This window comes from Xenopus tropicalis, chromosome 5 (assembly GCF_000004195.4).
Source record: "Xenopus tropicalis strain Nigerian chromosome 5, UCB_Xtro_10.0, whole genome shotgun sequence".
Lineage (NCBI taxonomy): Eukaryota > Metazoa > Chordata > Amphibia > Anura > Pipidae > Xenopus > Xenopus tropicalis.
In genome coordinates, this window is record NC_030681.2 from 105,714,635 (window position 1) to 105,733,296 (window position 18,662).

At 39.1% G+C, this 18,662-nt stretch overlaps 1 protein-coding gene across 7 annotated transcripts in view; it reads right to left on the reverse strand.

The window, feature by feature from the left end:
• Positions 1-3,128: 3,128 nt before the first annotated feature.
• The window catches only part of mcf2l.2 (MCF.2 cell line derived transforming sequence like), a 152,728-nt gene continuing 137,194 nt past the window's right edge, over positions 3,129-18,662 (reverse strand). For 6 of the 7 annotated variants that reach the window (XM_031902050.1, XM_031902049.1, XM_031902051.1 and 3 more), the window contains 4 exons: positions 15,794-15,909; positions 13,966-14,078; positions 8,163-8,269; positions 3,129-4,679 (listed from right to left, as the gene is read on the reverse strand). In XM_031902050.1, the coding sequence (XP_031757910.1) occupies positions 4,576-4,679; positions 8,163-8,269; positions 13,966-14,078; positions 15,794-15,909 (440 nt within the window). In that variant the 3' untranslated portion in view covers positions 3,129-4,575. The remainder of the gene's footprint in view (positions 4,680-8,162; positions 8,270-13,965; positions 14,079-15,793; positions 15,910-18,662) is intronic. The other variant, XM_031902052.1, reaches the window with a different exon arrangement.

Consider the following 18,662-nt stretch of genomic DNA (forward strand, 5'->3'; position numbering starts at 1 on the left):
CTTCTGTAAAATATATATATAGAATATAGTGTTCTAGGTGGCACTAATGTGGCGAATCTATTGGCAGTAAAATGCCAAAATGACTTTCCTTCTCCTTTAAAGGGTTAAATGATTACTGTATATATTTCTTGTTGGAGCTGCTTTAAAAGTAGCCATATGCAGGCAGTTAAAAGCTGCTAATGGTCTGATTCAGCAGGTTATCTGCCATCAGATGGGCACATCAGCATGTTAATGTGGTCCTCATCCTGCTGGCCTGCATCACGTTAATATGATCCAATCGTTGGGCCTCAGGGCCTAACACACACACATTTTGGGGAAAGATTTGCCAGTTTGCCGACTTTCTCAAATGAGCGGATCTTCGCATGTATGGCCACCTTATGGCTTTGTGGAGGACCTACTTTCATATACAACCCATGATTTCTGACTAGGCACAAATTGTTTTCATTCTTATTTACTCCTTGAGCCTTGGATGCTTCTGCTCCAAACACAGAGTCCCCTAAATTACCTTTATTAGAAGCTGTAAAACCAACAATATCAACAAGATATTGTACAAAAGCATAGGGTCACCACAGAACAATTACTAGGTTCCCAGCCTGACGGCCACTTAGTGTGGTATTTGGGCTAAATATTTATTTGGTTAATTAGATGTTTATGACACTAAAGCAGGGGTGGGCAAACTACGGCCCGTGGGCCACATCCGGCCCCTTGGCCTTTTTAATCCGGCCCGCCGCCGACGCCAAGTCTCATAACGCGTGCCGGAATTAAAGAGACAAAGGGGGCCGTAACGCTGGCCTGGCCCTGCTCGCCCTGGCCCGGTCCGGCCCGGGGGTGAGTAAATGTGGCCCGTGAGCCAAAAAGTTTGCCCACCCCTGCACTAAAGCAAGATTATGGACACAACAGTAGTTCATACATTTGCAACCTTGGTATGAGGTAAGGCGTTGTCTGGCTAAATATTTGGCCATAGAGAAGAGCTTAACACCACATAATGTAAAAAAATACAGTGCTACATAGATATACAGGGATATATAATACTTTACAAACCTTCAAATTAAATATAAAATATAGAACTTGTGGGTGTGTTTGCTTTTCCCCTGACCAGAACTTATCAGAGGCAGACACAGGATTATGCAAAATATGTACAGGAGCCCATTCAGTCACACAACTCCCTGCGTAAAGGCACATGGGGCAATTAGTTGTTTTTTTCACCCTGGTGTTTTGTAACTTTATGTGCGATAGACAAACTTCTTAAAATTGCCCATGTATTAAAGGAATAATTTATCTTGGAATTAACTTTGAGTATGATGTAAAGTATGTATTTTACTATTGTTATTGTATAGCTTGCAAGTGACATATTGCTCATCAGCCTATTTAATGTTTCTACATGTGGCCTTTAAAACAGTTTTTTTTTTTAAATTCTTGGCTTGAAGGCATGCTTAAGTTGCATAAAAACCATTAGTAGTGCCGTACAATAGGGGCTACCAATGGCCAATCACAGCCCATATTTGGCAACCCCAAAAACATTTGCATGCTTGTGTTGTTCCTCAACTTCTTTTACATTTGAATGTGGCTTGCAGGTAAAAAAGGCTACTGACCCCTACTTTAAAGGCCTATATTTTCCTACAACATATATCAGTTGGGCACGTCTCCCCCACTCAATTGGCATAATTTATACTGCATATATCTCCTCGTTTTTTTGTAATACAGATAGCAGCTTTCACCCTGCAACTATTTTCCCATCTGCAAACAGCACATGCTTTAAATTCATGCAATCAAGAATGGAGGCTTACACAGGCGGAACTTAGTATGATAAAAAGTTCTGCTTGGATTAAGCTCTGTAGTGGTTAAGCTCAGCTCAGGAGAAGAGGTTAGGAGAAAAAAATAGGAGCAGACAGCTAGAGCAGCATATCCGTGGGAACCAGCAATGCCATCTCTTCACTGGCTGCGAGACTGGAGCGAGAGTTTAGTAATCTAAGAACTAAGCATGTTCAGTAGCCAACATCCAAGGTAAATTCATGAGGGGGCAAGTGGATTAGAGGAGGAAAAGGAATCCTAAGTGACTAAGGCAATGCTGCAGCCTTACTATTGAACAACCAGAGTGGCAGGTATGTAAAGATTTCAAAGAGGCTATTCCCTGAATACATTTTTTTGTGTGTGGGGTTTACATGTCCTTTAATCTTTGGTCCAATTAGGAACTCAGAACAGAAAGTAGCCAAATTCCACCATATTTTATTATGAAAACAAAGATACAAAAATGAAAAAGCACCATCACAAAGCTTAGCATATTTGAGGCAAATTCCTGACTCATGAGCAAACATAATCATAGGCAATTGTAAATTATAAATAGTAAAAAAAATGGAGACATAACTTTGTCATTTATAATTTAGTTCAGTTAAAAAAAGGGTTTAGATACACATAACAAGATAGTATTTACATCAGACCAGCTTTACATACATAGCAAGTTGCCAAGCACTGAGATTTCCCAGGAGAATGATGGTCCTTCCATGTCGCAGAGAGCTGAATAAAACAAAGGAACCTTTTACAGCATGTGATTCTTGTGCGGGCAGAGGCCATTGCATACATTTTGATGTGCAATACAGCAGTCACTGAAGTCAAATACCATTTATTGAATGTCTGTCTAAAGTAGCTTTTGATACAAGTGTATGAGCCATGTCATTGCCGGAATGGGTAGAGGCTGTGCTGGTTGGTAGTTCAAAAATGTTCATATGAAATGTATGAATCCAGTTGATAATAAGCAAAATGTAGCTGCATCATTTCCATATCGCGTTTGGTTAAACACGCAAATGTTAGCATGTATGTCCTTGCACCATATAATCCCTTTAAGAAAACAAAAGTCAGATAAAAACATAGGAACCACCATTTTTCCATGTAAATCCTTTCCGATAGCACATCCCTAATTAACTTCCCCCTTCCCCAGGGACTTGTACATGTACAGCTGAGACTGACTGCCTTTGTGCATACACACACACACATGTGGGCTGATTTATCAGTTTGTTTTTCTAAATCAAATAAACTTGCATATCGAATGCTTGCTTATTTATTAATAAGGAAAACTTGTTTGCATAAAAAATGAGAGTTACAAACTCGAAAAACTAAAAAAAAAATTGGAGTTTGAAAATATGGCTTTACTTTGCCTAGGAGAAAAACTCGAATGTTGATACATCACCCCCATGGAGTTGTACAGTGGCCCAGCAGACACACAATATGTATTGGGTCTCTCTGACATTGTAGCAGGAAGTGAGGCCTAGACTTGCAAGCTGTGGATTCTGCCTAACGCCAGAGGAGCTGTTGTAAGATGCCATAGACAGTCTCTATTTATTGGGCTGTTTGGGCTTCTGTGAACTTAAAATGACAAGGCCTGAGCCTGCAGGGGGTGGAGCCAAACACAGACGTACAAGTTCAGGCTTAATTTTTTCAATTTTACTATTTTCCCTCAGGTGATTGAGCAGTCAAGTGGGCAGGTTTGTACTGCTGCAGTAACCAAAGTTAACTAATCAGGGTTTGGTTACATTATAACTTGAAGGAGACAGTTGCTGGGTTGCTATGGTTTATTGTAGCTTTGCAAAACTGCCCAGTGTTCATAATTGAGCCTCCCATGCAGTTGAAGAGATTGTTCATCCTAGCGAGTGCTGTTAATGATCTTCTGACATGTTCCAGTGGGGATCCCCTTATAATAATAAACTGATTTTGTTTTTCATTTCCTCCCACATGCACTGAACAAACAAGCCTACACACTATATGGAGCAAAACATAGCCTCACAGAGGGAAGTAAAATGAGAAAGGTGAAAACATGTATAAGATGTGCAAAAATGCCTCTTTTACACCTTGTAAGGTAAGGCATAGGGCACCCCACAGCAGCAGTGATGGCTCTGCATCCTAGTACATATGCATTATTTTCTTATACGAGGATCTCATACATTACATTTGAACAAAAAGCAAAAGATTCCGTTGTGTGCAGTAGAACCTGTAGATCTACTGAGCACAGCAAATGTAACCAACTGGATTTATCATGCTTATTTGAGACAACATTCATGGTCATTTTACCCTATCACCACTGAGTGCTAACTAGTCAGTGATGGAAATAAATATGAACACAAGCAGCAGTAGCAGTTAGAGCAAACCTATTAGAAAGTATGCAGGCAATATTCACATTTAAAAAAAAACTTCAGTGTAGGAAATTGCAAAGAATCTGTTGGCATTGCTGCAAGGTGCGTTTGTACCAATCCCTGCTGTAAAGCTGTGCCCTGTGTATAAAGCAAGGAGCAAGTAGATCCAGTAAGAAGGACACAGCTATATTTCAGAGAAATTCTAGATAGATCAGTTCATCATAAAAGACCCCAGATGAAGACGAGGCTGTACAGAGCAGAGTGCATAGTTCATATCTCCATGACTGTGGGCCTAATATAGGCCATTATAGTATCCAGTGCTGGAATGCAAAGGAATGTGAGACTGACTGTCTGCAGTATTTTCCTGCTGGAGTACCACCTCCTATGGCTCAAAGCCACTTCTTTAGGTGAACAATTCAAATACTGTTTCACAATCCAATCAGTCAAAGGTTCAGCTCACTGCCTTCTGCTCAGCCACCAAGCTTCGTGTCCTTTCATTCTGCTTCTCTTTCATGCTTGTTGATGCCAGTGATATTTGACATGCTTCACTGTAAGCTAAAGATGATAAAATATATGCTCATTAATGTTAGGGATAATAGAAACCAGTTGCAGCCTAAAACAATATTGTACTATACTGTTCTTATTTGTTTATGTTATATTTGTTTCCCCCCTCTCCCTTTTGCCTCAATGTATATGTAAAATGAATAAGACTCATATCATGTATGTATGGAACACACCCTTTTCTTTTCCCTGTTGAAACCAAATAAAACTGGAAGTTACAAAAAAACAATATTTGGATACAGACTCAAGGTATTGAGCAAAAGCCAAACTAGCAGGGGCCCTAAGGACAGTTAGTGGAATTATCTTCAGTTAGGGTAATGGGACATGGGGCAGTTCCATGCACTTGTAGATAAGCAGTCATCACTTGAAGTGATACTAACACTAAAGAACTACTCTTTAAAATATATAAGAGTTGCCTATAGGTCATGTTGATCATTTTTTGCTGGTAGGGCGCTGCTTTTGTAAGTAATTGTTACTTGACATGCTTAAACCTGAATGTTTTGCCAACCTGACTGTCCCTTCTCCACTAGTGAGTTATAGTTTCTAATGCTAACGGTCTACTTATAAATACACTTATGGTAAAATTATAAAGTTTGTGCAATACAATGTTATGATAGAAGTAAAAAAGGTTTAAACTCTGGTGTCACTATCTCTTTAAAAACACTAACTAATGCATTTTCAATCCTGGCCCACTAGTGTACCTGTGGGAGCAGGTGAAGCCCACAGGAATAAATTGCGGGTTACATCTTATTGTACAGTGCTGCAGAATATGTTGGCATTTTATAAATAAATGTTAATAATAATAATAATAATACTCCAATTATTCTGTCCTCCATTTACCTAAAAAAATACTCTGAATCACCCCTTTTGACATTTAAAGTACTCAGAGGGGCTATGTAATGGCGTTCAGCCAGTAGGTGTCACTGTGAAACAGATAAATGAAAATGCTAACAGGAAGGGCAGAATTCATACACCGTGCTACAGCGTCAACCCTGAGAAAACGAGTAACAAATCACTATTTGTCCCATCTAGTTACTGCAGTCTAATTTCATTTCTGTTAGTAGATGAGCTCTGTCAATTTTAGATCTGTTAAAAATATCTTTCAAATGTTTACTATGCAGCAGCTAACTTTCTATAGGCTATATTCTACTATTGCACTAATGTCTGCTCAGATTTTCTGGGTTTTTTTCAGCAAGTTTCACGTCATGTTCATTTGAATTGGGTTCCTAATACACTGAAACACAGAGATGTCAGTAGATCAAATACATGGTGTTGCATTTAAAAATGCATATAACTGTGTTTATAAAACGTGTTAAAGTGTTTAGTATGCATTTTTGTTTTTTGATGCACCAAAAAACACCAGTTTAAGAGCCCTTAGTGTGACATGGGCTCATTTATCAACACCGAGCAAATTTGCCTGTGGGCAGTAACCCATAGCAACCAGTGACTGGCTTTTTTCAGCCAGCTGCAGGTAGAACAATGAATGCAACCATTTGATTGGTTGCCATGGGTTACTGCCCATAGGCAAATTTGACAAATGAGAGTGAGTGCTAGTCATGGAAAGACTCATCAGAGTGCTCATTAGGGTCAGTCACCCCGGCTTAGCTTGTGGGAATGCACCTTAAATATTTAATTAAATAGAAAATACAAACCTAAACATTAGTTTTAATGAAAGTAACACCATGGATGACAGATAAGTGCACGTTCATTTATATGTGGTGCACCTCAAGCAAGGGGTTAATAAATGTGGTTGCTGGATTGCTTTGCTCTGTTATGAATTCTTCATTGTATTTGTTCTTTTATGGTTCTGCTTTTCCAATAAAATAGAGAGTGCTGAATTCACTCCTACTGTCAATATAGCAGGGGTGTCATTTTTGCTCTGCACCAGACTTTGTACCAGGAACACACATTTTGCCAAGCTACCCCGAATGAAAGAGAGAATTTCATACAATATTTTATATTTATATGTATACTGTATATACTCAAGTATAAGCCTAGTTTTTCAGCACCCAAAATGAGGTGCCTCGGCTTATATTCGGATTGTCTTATACTCGAGTATATACGGTAATTCTATATGTGTGTTTGTTTGTGTGAATGTGTGTATGTTTATGAGTGTTTGTGTGAGTGTGTATGTTTATGTGTGAGTATGTTTATGTGTGTTTGTGTTAGTGTGTGTATGTTTATGAGTGTGAGTATGTTTATGTGTGAGTGTGTGTATGTTTATGAGTGTGAGTATGTTTATGTGTGTGAGTATGTTTATGTGTGAGTGTGTGTATGTTTATGTGTGTGAGTATGTTTATGTGTGAGTGAGTATGTTTATGTGTGAGTGTGTGTATGTTTATGTGTGTGAGTATGTTTATGTGTGAGTGTGTATGTTTATGTGTGAGTGTGTGTATGTTTATGTGTGTGAGTATGTTTATTTGTGAGAGTGTGAGTATGTTTATGAGTGTGAAATATCTGTCAGCAGTGTATCTCTTGCCTGCTTTAAGAAAGATGGCTGCCATCCTAAGAGAACCTGTATTCCAGGTTCTTTTCTCCTTAACCAAACATTTTAGCCTAAAGTATAAGGGCTACAGTGTATGGGAAGTTCCAGAGAAATGCACACATTGTGACTGACGAAGAATGACGTTCACTATTCTAAGCACCTTGTTTGTTGTCATTGTTTATTTTTTATGTAAGAAACTATACATTTACTATTTATCAATAATGGACACATACTTAATGCAGGTGATGCGAATCAACATGTGATACAATTCAAAAGTGTCTTTGTATATTGAAATATATACATTTTTTAAAGCACAGGGACATCTTTGCTATGTGTTACAGGGATTTAGAGGGAGTTGCCACCAGGCAAGCAGTTCAATGAAAAAACACTAAGCAATAGGCTGTTGCTTAAAGACTCATGGGCATATTTAATATAGTGACATTGCCCATAGCAACCAATCAGATTTTTGCTTTTGCTTTCTAACTTATAGGTGACTGTTCAAATGTAATGGCTAATTGGTTGCTTTGGGCAACATCACCATTGATGTTGCCTTACACACTATAATAAATATGCCCCTTAGATAGCCTCATTGTTACACCCTGACCCACCTAGTTATGCTCCTGATCTGCCCCGTTACACCCCAGCCTCCCTATTATTCTCCCAATCCCCACCAGCTTCCCCTGATATGAAAGCTCACACCCCACCTCTGACTTCTGCATTATTGACTATATATGGGGCATTTCTAATTGCTATATGATTAGACAAGTGTTATTGTACAAAGCTAAAGAAGTAAATTAAAAATAACATGATTTTCCTCAAAAAAGAAAAAAAAATAAGATTAACTGATACACAATTAAGCCAAAAAGAAGACATTAGAGTATGACAATGTTATTATCGGTTAAGTATTTATATACAAGATAAAGTTAAAGAATTTTTGGCACATATAACCTTCTGTTAATAATTTCCTGTGGGATATAAAGCTGCCTTTGTACCTGTGCTGTTATCCTCTTGGCAGATGTTCTTAATATCGCTCCTGGCAGGAATTAACATGTTGGAAGGTACCCATGCAGTTTTCTTGGAAACAACTTCTTTTACTAACCTGTAATAGAGCCAACAAGAGACAGTGTTACTAGTTACTGTTGTGCACAAAAGCGTAACCCCAGTGCGTTACACTCCTCACCTCTGCTCCTTGGTGGCAACTGATCTTTGGTGACTTCTGATCTCACTAACTAAAGCGCAAGGTTTAAATTGTTTAAACATAATGTATACTGTAACTGGGGCACTGGTGTAACCACCACGTGTAAGAAATTGACCTGTATTCTTTTGCACTGGTGGTAACAATGTTGACTGGATAATTAATTTGTAAACTGTAAATAATGTAAATATATTGTTTTAGTTTAATCACTTAATTGTAACAACCAATTGATTTGTTATTCAGTATATTCCCTTTTATATACACTTATTGGTAGGGTATTTGGCTGCTTCTCAAAAAAAATGTCACCCTAGTAAGAGGGGTGAATAATATTATTATTAATATTATATCAATATATATATATATATTACACATGTATGGGACTGTATATACTACTTGAGGAGGTTTGGCAATACCCTGGTAAGAGCCTGCTTGTGTTTTCTAGATGCACGGATAGCCCTAAGAATCACCGAAAGCAAAATAAGGCGGATGCCATATGAGGCTGATTCTCTCAATTTGGTGCTTGCCACAATTCCACTGGAATTATCGAGGAAATCCAGCATTATGGGTAAAAATAACCCGCACTTTCCACAATGCATTTGCATTAGTAAATAGTGACTAAGAGTTTAGCTTTTTACAGCAGACCATAAATTATATGGAACAATTACACATCAGATAAATGAGCTCATGTCAGAAAACAAAGAGTATACTTTCCCTTCAGTATAAGATACATACATGTGTTTTATGTGCACTGTAGAAAAAGTAAAACATGCTTCTATATCACTGCAAGTCCTATATCAATATTATACTGGTTTGTAGGACACAAGCAATGCCTTTTTATTTGCACTATGTCACTTTCAGTAAATATCAGTCTCACACCACACCTTTCTTTTAAATAGCATAAATGCTGTCAGTAGGCAATACATCCATTCCAAAGCTCATAAACACTGCATTTAAAGCCTCAGTTTGGCTCGCCCACTTAGTACACTTGCCCGTTTCTATGAAGGTGTTCTTACAGGGCCAAACAAGCTATAGAAAAAAAAGTCATTCAGTTAACAAAGCAGTTAAAAAAGCCTTTTTTAAATTTCCATGTTATTCTCCTAATTTTCTGTTTGGAACGTGAATGTTTTCTAACACTGTAACTTTTTAAGAAGAATTAAATAACAAAAAAACAAACAAACAAAACATGTTATTTTGAGTTTTTAATGGCAGATATTTTCATTCTTTAATGAAAAGTTCTCTATTTGTTCTTGCTGACATGATGACAAAATCCTAGAAAGAGAGCACGTAGCTAAATATTTCAATCACTCCCACATTTGCTCTTAAGAGATTTGAGGCTTCATTTACTAGCATACAATGTTTTACCCACAATGCAGCATTTATCCACAAGTTCAGTGTAAAGGTGGCCATACATTGTAAGATCCGCTCATTTGGCAATTATGGCAAACAAGCAGATCTTCTTCCAATATGCCCACCTAAAGCAGGCTAATTACAAAAACTAATATAGGGGCTGTAGGACTGAGGACCACATCAACGAGTCAATGCAGTCCCAATCTGACGGGAAAATTGAACCTGCTGGACCGTCACTTGACTGATTTTTAGCAAGATTTAGTTCAGGAGGCCCTATACATGGGCAGATAAGTTTTCTAAAGGACTCGAATCAGTATCTAATATCTGCCTGTGTATAGACACTTTAACAGGCTACATGGGGGAGTTGAGGTTGCTACAATTGTACAAAATTAGACGCACACAATGGATGTAATTAAATGCTGAGGACACAATAGATGCATCATTAAAGCACCTATAACACACAGTCTCCACCTACACCTTTTCTCCATTACAATAAATACATTTTTATGAAAGGAGTCATCTCAATCTGTATATGTGTCTAATTATATCTCTAGAAACAGCAATTAAAAGTATCCAGGACAAATGCGGTTGGATGGATTTACCATAACTGTTGGACGAAGCATCTCTCAGACTTACCCTTGAAATAACTTATTTTAATTAATTGCAAAATGCAATTTTTTTAACATTTATTTACTAAATATAGGGCAAAGTGCAAAGTAGTGCAATGACTGAAAAAGAAAACAGCAAATGCCACAGCACCAAATAACAGCTCAAATGAGCAATTGGTGCCAGAGTAAATTAAACCATTAACAAAACCACTACGCGCCACAATTGTGGCTACAGACCCTTAAAAACTGCACACTCAAATATTAATGAAGCACAATCTTTAATAAGCCACAGAGACAAAAACTCGGTTAAAAACACTTGAAAACTGCATCTCCCCCAGAATGCCCCACAATACTCTAACTCACCCACTGAACAATAATTATACAAAACACTAAAGCTTACTGGGACCGGAACAAAACAGTTCACAGGCACCCAGTTGTATAGCTGCATCTGGATGCAATATGAGTAACAAAACCCAGCACTAAATGGAGAGTCCCAATGCAAAGTACAAGTATAATACATTCAAATATAGCACTGATAGCATATAACCATTAAAGTCACAAGAAAGGTTTATGCTGAGAAAGTCAACACTCATTTAGTTAGAGCAGGGGTCGGGAACCTTTTTGGCTGAGAGAGCCATAAACACCACATATTTTAAAATGTAATTCCGTGAGAGCCATACAACATGTTTGGCAGCGCATGCTGCGGGGAAAGGTAGGGTGGGTCCCAAGGATGCCGGATGCGATGCAGAGGAGGGCGTGGCCTGCGCTTGGTGGATAGAAGACATGTTCTAAGGCTTAGAACACGTCTTCTATCTGCCAAGTGCAGGGGCAAGGTAGGGTGGGTGCCAAGGATGCCGGATGCGATGTGGAGGAGGGCGTGGCCTGCGCTCAGCGGATAGAACACGTCTTCTATCTGCCGAGCGCAGGCCACGCCCCCCATTATTTGTTTTATTAAAGGAGACATATTGGATAAATGGGAAAACCCTTATTTTGTAGGCAATTATGAATAATATACAGTGCTGGTTTCCCTTTGGGCTAAACATTAATCCTATCTGTAACAATGGCCCCTTTATTGGAGCTCCCTATAGATCCTATCACTTCTCTGTCGGAGTTTGAAATGAAGAGTGGGCGTGTCCTAACGGTCCCTGCCAGAAGCACAGTAGGAGGGGGAGAGCCAATCACAGCCCTGCAGTCACACAAGCACAGACAGGCTTCAGTTCCCTATCAGGTCAGCCTAGCTGCTGATTGGTTCCTATCCTACAGTGCAGGGTACGGAGGGCCGCCGGCTCCCCAGCTCATCCAGAGAATTCAGCCAGCAGGAAGTGGAACGGATGGGCGGGGCTAGTGGGGGTTTTGTGGAATTTCTCAATAAATCAGTCTGAAACACAACTTTTTAAGCACAATCCTTCTATAGGAGTATAATCCCCTGGTACATTCATAATTTTTATAGGATATGTCTCCTTTAAAGATTTGGCAGCGAGTCGGATGCAGCCATCAAAAGAGCCACATCTGGCTCCCGAGCCATAGGTTCCCTACCCCTGAGTTAGTGTATAATAAAAGATCAATCAGCGAGGAATTGGGGCTGGGGGAGAGACGCCATCCTCTACATGTATTGCCACCTGGCTTCATCAGGAGGTGCAAAAGTGCAAAGTATTGCAACACAGCCTGCACTGCATTATGATAGAAATGCAAGTAGTTTTTGCCTTTTATGGATAGTAAAGAGTCCATCAAATTAATGGTAGGGGTATACTACAGACCCCCTAATGTAAGTGAAGATGCTCAGCTCCTTTTGCAAACAGAAAAGGCTGCTAGTTTGGGGCAAGTGATAATAATGGGGGATTTAAATTACCCTGATATTGACTGGAGCAATAGTACTGCAAGGACAGTAAATGGGAACAAGTTTATAAACTTGTTGCACAACAACTTTATGTCACAGGTTGCTGAGGGGCCAACCAGAAACCCCAGTGGGGGTGCAGTAGATGTGATCTATTTGGATTTTGCCAAAGCATTTGATACCGTTCCCCACAAATGACTGCTTTCTAAACTAAGGTCTATTGGTCTAATTGAAGTCATTTGCACATGGATAGAAAACTGGCTACAGGATCGGGTACAGAGGGTGGTTGTTAATGGTACATTCTCTACTTGGAGTAAAGTTCTCAGTGCGGCCCCTCTGTACTGGGTCCTTTACTGGGTTTCTTATTTACGGTAATTTGTTCATTAATGACTTAGGGGAGTGTATTATAAGCAATGTATCAGTGTTTGCAGATGACACAAAACTCTGCAGCCCAATCAATTCTATCCAGGATGTGGCATCCTTTCAGCAATATCTTGACAAACTGGCAATCTGGGCAGAATCTTGAAATTTTTTCCCCTCTGCAGCAAATTAGAGAGGCTTCAGATGAGGTTTTTGGCCTTCCTCTGGATCAACTAGCAGTTAGGCAGGTTATATAAAGGCATTAAGGTTGAACTTGATAGAGATTTATATTTTTTCAATCTAACTTACTATGTTACTATTCACAGATTAACTGCTCTTGATGCTTAAGCATAGGTAAATAAGCCCCTAAAAAGCTGCAGCTATTATATCCTTAAGATATTGTTTCCAAGACTGTGGGGCTTTCCCTGTTAGGCATGCTTAGAGCAGTACATGAGGGTCAGAGCCTGAGAGCTATAACACACAGAGCTACTTGTAGCCAGCTACAAAATGCCAGAATACCATGCCATAGAATTAGACAATACTGAATCTGTCTCTGCTAAAACATACGTAGGGACAATTATCAGTACTATTTTGTAGCCAAGACATGTAGCTGACTACAAGTAGCTGCAGTCTTTTAAAGGAGAAGGAAAGGTAAAAACTAAGTAAGCGTTTTCAGAAATGTCTCTGTAAATACAGCAATAAGCACTCACAGAAATGCTGCACTAAGTTCCCTGTCAAAAGATTAGTTGTGTCTGTTTTCCTCTGCCAGAGACACGCAGCTCTTTGCTTTCTGCTCTCTCCTGCTCCCCCCTCCCTCGAAAATGCTAAGAACTCACTCCCCCCCCCTTGTTCACTTGGTCTGGGTGTCTGTGCAGGAATGATGCATTATGGGAACTTTCTTCACAGCTCAGTGTTTTTTCTTCCTGTTGGGCTTCTGATCATCTGAATGGGAGAAATATGGGGAGACTTAGGGGCACTATTGAGACGACTGAAGGTATGCCTGCAGCTTGAGATTAACTCTTTATTAGCCTTTCCATCTCCTTTAAGCTGTTGCATCACAATTATTTTTCACTGGGGCCATCTGGCATAAAAGTATGTCCTTTTGGTGCCAAAACTTGCTGGAGACAAGTTCTGAAAAGGAACTGGGTGTGATATTCAGCTCATTTATTATAATTTCAGTACCATTTTCTGTGGCTAATACGTCTATTGTGGATAGCGCCAAGTCCTTTTTAGCTGTATGTTTATAAATAAAATAGATGCATCACCCAAGAAAAAGATGATTCTCAAAACAAATGTTTGGCCTATAAAGAGTCCTCTCTATTCCCTTGCTTTTGCCCGTCGTTATGTACAGAGAAGACGATTCCAGAGCTATAGTTCTAGAGACAGCTGGCGTGCTGGAGACTGCTTAGTAAACTGTAACATGCGTGAAAATAAAGCAAACTATTAAATACCACTGTCCACTGTCTCCACATTGTTCCACTTGTACAAGGTCACCATGCTGAAGTGTGAGCGCACTGGGGGAACATACTTCCAAACATCCTTCCACACGAAACAGATTGGATCTCTGTATAGATTAAAATGTGAGACACATGAATGTAAAGGGGTAGTTCAGCATTAATTAATGTTTTAGTATGATGTAGACAGCGATATTCTGTGACAATTTGCCAGTGATGTTTATTTTTAATGGTTTTAGAATTATATTTATCTAGCAGTTTAGCTTGGAACTTCAGGTACCTGGTTAATAGGGTCCAATTCACACTAGAAACCAGGCAATGGGTTAAATGAGAGACAGGGAAACATCAGAGAGCCTGAACATAAAGATATGTACTAAAAAAGTAACAGTCACAATAAAATTGTAGCTCAAAGAGCAAGTCTTTTGACCTCCATTTGCAAGCTTAAAGGAGAAGGAAAGTCATTTTTTCTGCAGAAATCATTACCATACCTGACAGATTTAAAAGCTTTCTCTGTTTGCTTATAGCTCAGATCATACATTCCTAAGGGAGGGGATAGAGGATAGAGAGGGGATAGAGGAGAGAACTGTGCAGACACTGGCCACGGGAATTAAGGCTGTTTCTGAGAGAGAAAGTCAGACACTGGAACATCATGTTTACAAAAAAATAGATGAGAAATCCTGTGTTTCTTTTGATAGAGGACTTAATGCAGCGTTTCTGTGAGTGCTTATGGCTGTATTTACATAGACCTTTCTGATAAACCTTACTTCGTTTTTATCTTTCTTTCTCCTTTAAGGGCAGGGGTACATGGGGAGATGAGTCACGCCGCAGCAAATCGCCGCTATTGCGGGCAACTAATCTCCCCACAATCTCCGTTGGGATGGCATATGCATCGCTGTGATGTCCCGCAATCGTCCAAAGTTGTCTTCAAAGGTTACCTACATGCATTCCTGAGTCTGGCTCTCTCCATTGCTGTGGGCGACTTAATCATCCCGCAATGCCATCCCATCGGCTGGAATGTAAATCGCCAGTGAAATGGCATACGCGTCACTGTGATGACCTGCAGTGGCCTGAAGTTTCCTTTGAAGACAACTTCGGCCGACTGCGGGACATCGCAGTGATGCTTATGCCATCCCACCGGCGATTTACATTCTAGCCGGTGGGATGGCATTGCGGGGAGATTAGTCGCCAGTGACAACGGAGATTTGTTGCGGCGCAACTAATCTCCCCATGTACCCCTGCTCTAAATGGCACAAATGCCTTCTGTAGGAAAGAAGGTAAGTACAAGGCTTCTCTTTAGCCTGCTTCCACTGGTGCTGCCTAACTTGGGTGTCTGAATGACACAAATAGCAGTTGGAAAAAGGTCACCTACATGCATTCCTGAGTCTGGCTCTTATGAATACCCACTCTTGCTCTTGTTTAGGTTAAATGCAGGTGGCAATTTACTGATATACTGTAAAAAGAGCAGGTTGCTGTGCTACATACTCTATACACTTTGTGGCTCTTACTGTCTATTTAAGGGAAAAGTAAAAAAGCCCCATTTCAATCCAGACAATTCAAGATGGTGTCAGTAATGGTAAGTATCAGAGCTCTCTAATCACATCAACTAGATGTCAAGGAATACTGTTTTTTGCAGATTAACAAATAATGGAACCCCACATTGAGTATTAGCACCAATCATTGCCCAAAATAAAATGAAAGGTCAATTGGGGCAGACTAGACTGAATGTAACTAAAGTATCACCACTGGTTTTGCTGGGAGTAAAAATACTGTTTGTTTTCCCATGATCTTCTGGTTAACAGATTGTTATTAGAGGGCTGACACTTACTTTGCTATTTGTTATATCCTCATCAACATCTGAAGAATTGGAAAGTTCATCATTGCTGGATGGGATAGCTGAAAAGTCTTGGAAAGTTTCCATAGAGTTCATGTGTCTCGGCCAGCCTGCATAACAAAAAAGCATTTCCTTGACATTTATCTTTCTTTAAACAGATTTTATTCCACTTCACAAATTTATAGTAAATTTGGTTATCTCACCAGTCATATCACATACTTTTGTTTTCCTGTCCTTCAAGAAAAAAGCACTGAAACTTTTGTGAAGCCCATACCTACATAGTAGTACACATAAACACATAAACTTTGTACAGTACTATGCCTTTAGTACTTAAAGAAATAAAACTTTAATGAATATGGCTAAAATGCCATATTTTATAAACTGAACTTATTGCTCCAGTCTAAAGTTTCAGCTTCTCTATTCCAGCAATGATCCAGGCCTATCAAACTTGTCACAGGGGGTCACCATCTTAGAGGGGTCAGTGACACACATGCTCTGAGCAGCTGCTAAGAAGTTAAGCTTAGGGGTTGTGGCAAATTATCAAGCAGAAAATGAGCATGTCATAAAAGCTGATTATTATATTCTAATGCTAATTGCAATGGTTTCTGAGCTGCCATGTAGTAATTACCTGTAGTAAATACTATTCAGCCTTTAATATTCTATATAAACAGTATTTTGTCTGTCCCTAAGCTCAGGTAAATGACAGCAGCACAGAAAATGTGCAGGGAATCAGCAGAAAAGAAGATTAGGAGCTACTGGGGGTATTTGGGGGCACATCTCTTTCCCCCTAAACGGCTGTGGTTGTCTTGGGTTGGTACAGAGGCCAAAACATATTGTACAACATTTCTAGCCTACTTCTTTAGTTAGGCTTTAGTTCTCCTTCAAGGTGAGATAAACAGGGGTCAGCCATTTATGGCCTTCTAGACACCTTTGCTGCAAGGTAGCACATAGTGAATTATCCACTTTCCTGCTGGAAACACACTGTGCCTCTACATGTGTACATGGATAGGACCACCTGTCACTAAGCACATAACATAAAAAACAAACACACAAAGACTTTATAAACAAAATATGCATGCAACAATCAGGTCACTTTTCTTTTGTTTTATAAGATAATATATACTAACACTGAATTTGGTTAGTACTGATATCAGAAATGACTGCACAGTACACATTTTCATAGGGTGTGATACATGTGAATCCAAACTGCCTGGAAAAATGTCAATCAACCTTCAGACTTTTGTAATCAGAACATGATTATATATTAAACTGGCTGTAATATGATCTAACAATCATTAGTTGAATTAATGTTATCATGTAGTGCCCCAGGGCCAGACCAAGGTATTTTGGCACCCTAGGCAAGGGTTTCAATCAGCGCTCCCCCACCGCCCTGCATTACCATTTCCTACGTTACCATTATACAGTTTCATTTTTTTGCATTTTACATAATAATATTTCACTGGCACAACAAACAGTTTCATTTTTGAATAAATCTTACAACACATTTACAAATGAAACTTTTAATTTATAGGCCCAACACCCAGCTGAAGCCCAGATAGTCAGAAAAAACGAATAAATATTCTTCATTCCCATCATACCCTGCTCTAGTGGAGCTTACATTCTAAAAAGAGGCATATTTATTATAGTGTGTAAGCCAGTGACGTTGCAGTGATGTTTTATACACATAATTGTATAAAAGTAATTCCAACATAATGTACTGCTGCCCTGCACTGGTACAACTGGTGTGTTTGCCTCAAAATCACTACTATAGTTAATATAAAGAATGCTGCTGTGTAGCCACGGGGGCAGCCATTCACAGAGAAAACTTTAAAAAAGCTTTAATTTTTTGTTACTGTTCCTTTAAGAAGGTTAAGTAGTCCTACATTAACATTATCTCCTAGTTTCTTTTTAATTGATTATGTAAATACAATTCCTTTCTTTTACGATTCTTACACACCTTTAAATTGGGTGTGTGGGGTTATAACCTTTTGAATGGGATAATTCTAAAATTAGCTCATCACAGATTCAGAGCCACAGTTTCCAGTGACGTACTGTACTGTTTCCTACCCTTATCTGATTTAGCAAGCTAAAGGCACATGACTGCACCCAGAGACCTTTATGGAATGTAATATTTTGCTAAATAGACAATTTTTATTCTCAAGGAAATTAAAGGCTCTTTCATTCCAAAGTGAATATGTTTGTCTTGTGCTTATATGTAACAAAAAAAATGTTTTCCTAAAAACCACCATCATTTTCATGTATTTGCCTAAAAACAGCATTCTAACAGAATGACTCAGTACAAACTTTGTAAAAACAATGATGACCTTTATTTTAATGTGCATTCTGTACAAACTCTATAAGAATAGGTACTTTAAGAAAGTTTTATGCTTATCCATGCAAACATGAATAGAATGAAAGGGGTTGTGTACACCTATTTTGATGGAAGGTTCAATAGCAGATTTATTGGGGCAAAGAAACCTGTGCTTTTGTGGGGGGGGGGGGGGGAGACAAAAGGAGACATTATGGGAGTCTGCAGAGAGGCAAGAACCCAGCCTGAAACCTCATTTACTAATACTTGCCCGTTGCAGTTATCTACTGCAGCCACTCAGCAATTAGCTAAGCTGATTCATGAAATTACATGGGTTACTGCACTTCTAAATATTTGCTGAGTTTAATGAACCCAAATAAATGAATGGGTTAAGCATTCTCAGATGGCATTTGTATTGCACTCCATTGTGATCTGGATGGATCCTAACATTAAAGGAGAAGGAAAGTCATTTTGGCATTTTACTAATACTAATTTGTCACATTAGTGCCACCTCTTTATTCTACAGAAAGCTTTACCATACCTGAGTAAAGTGCC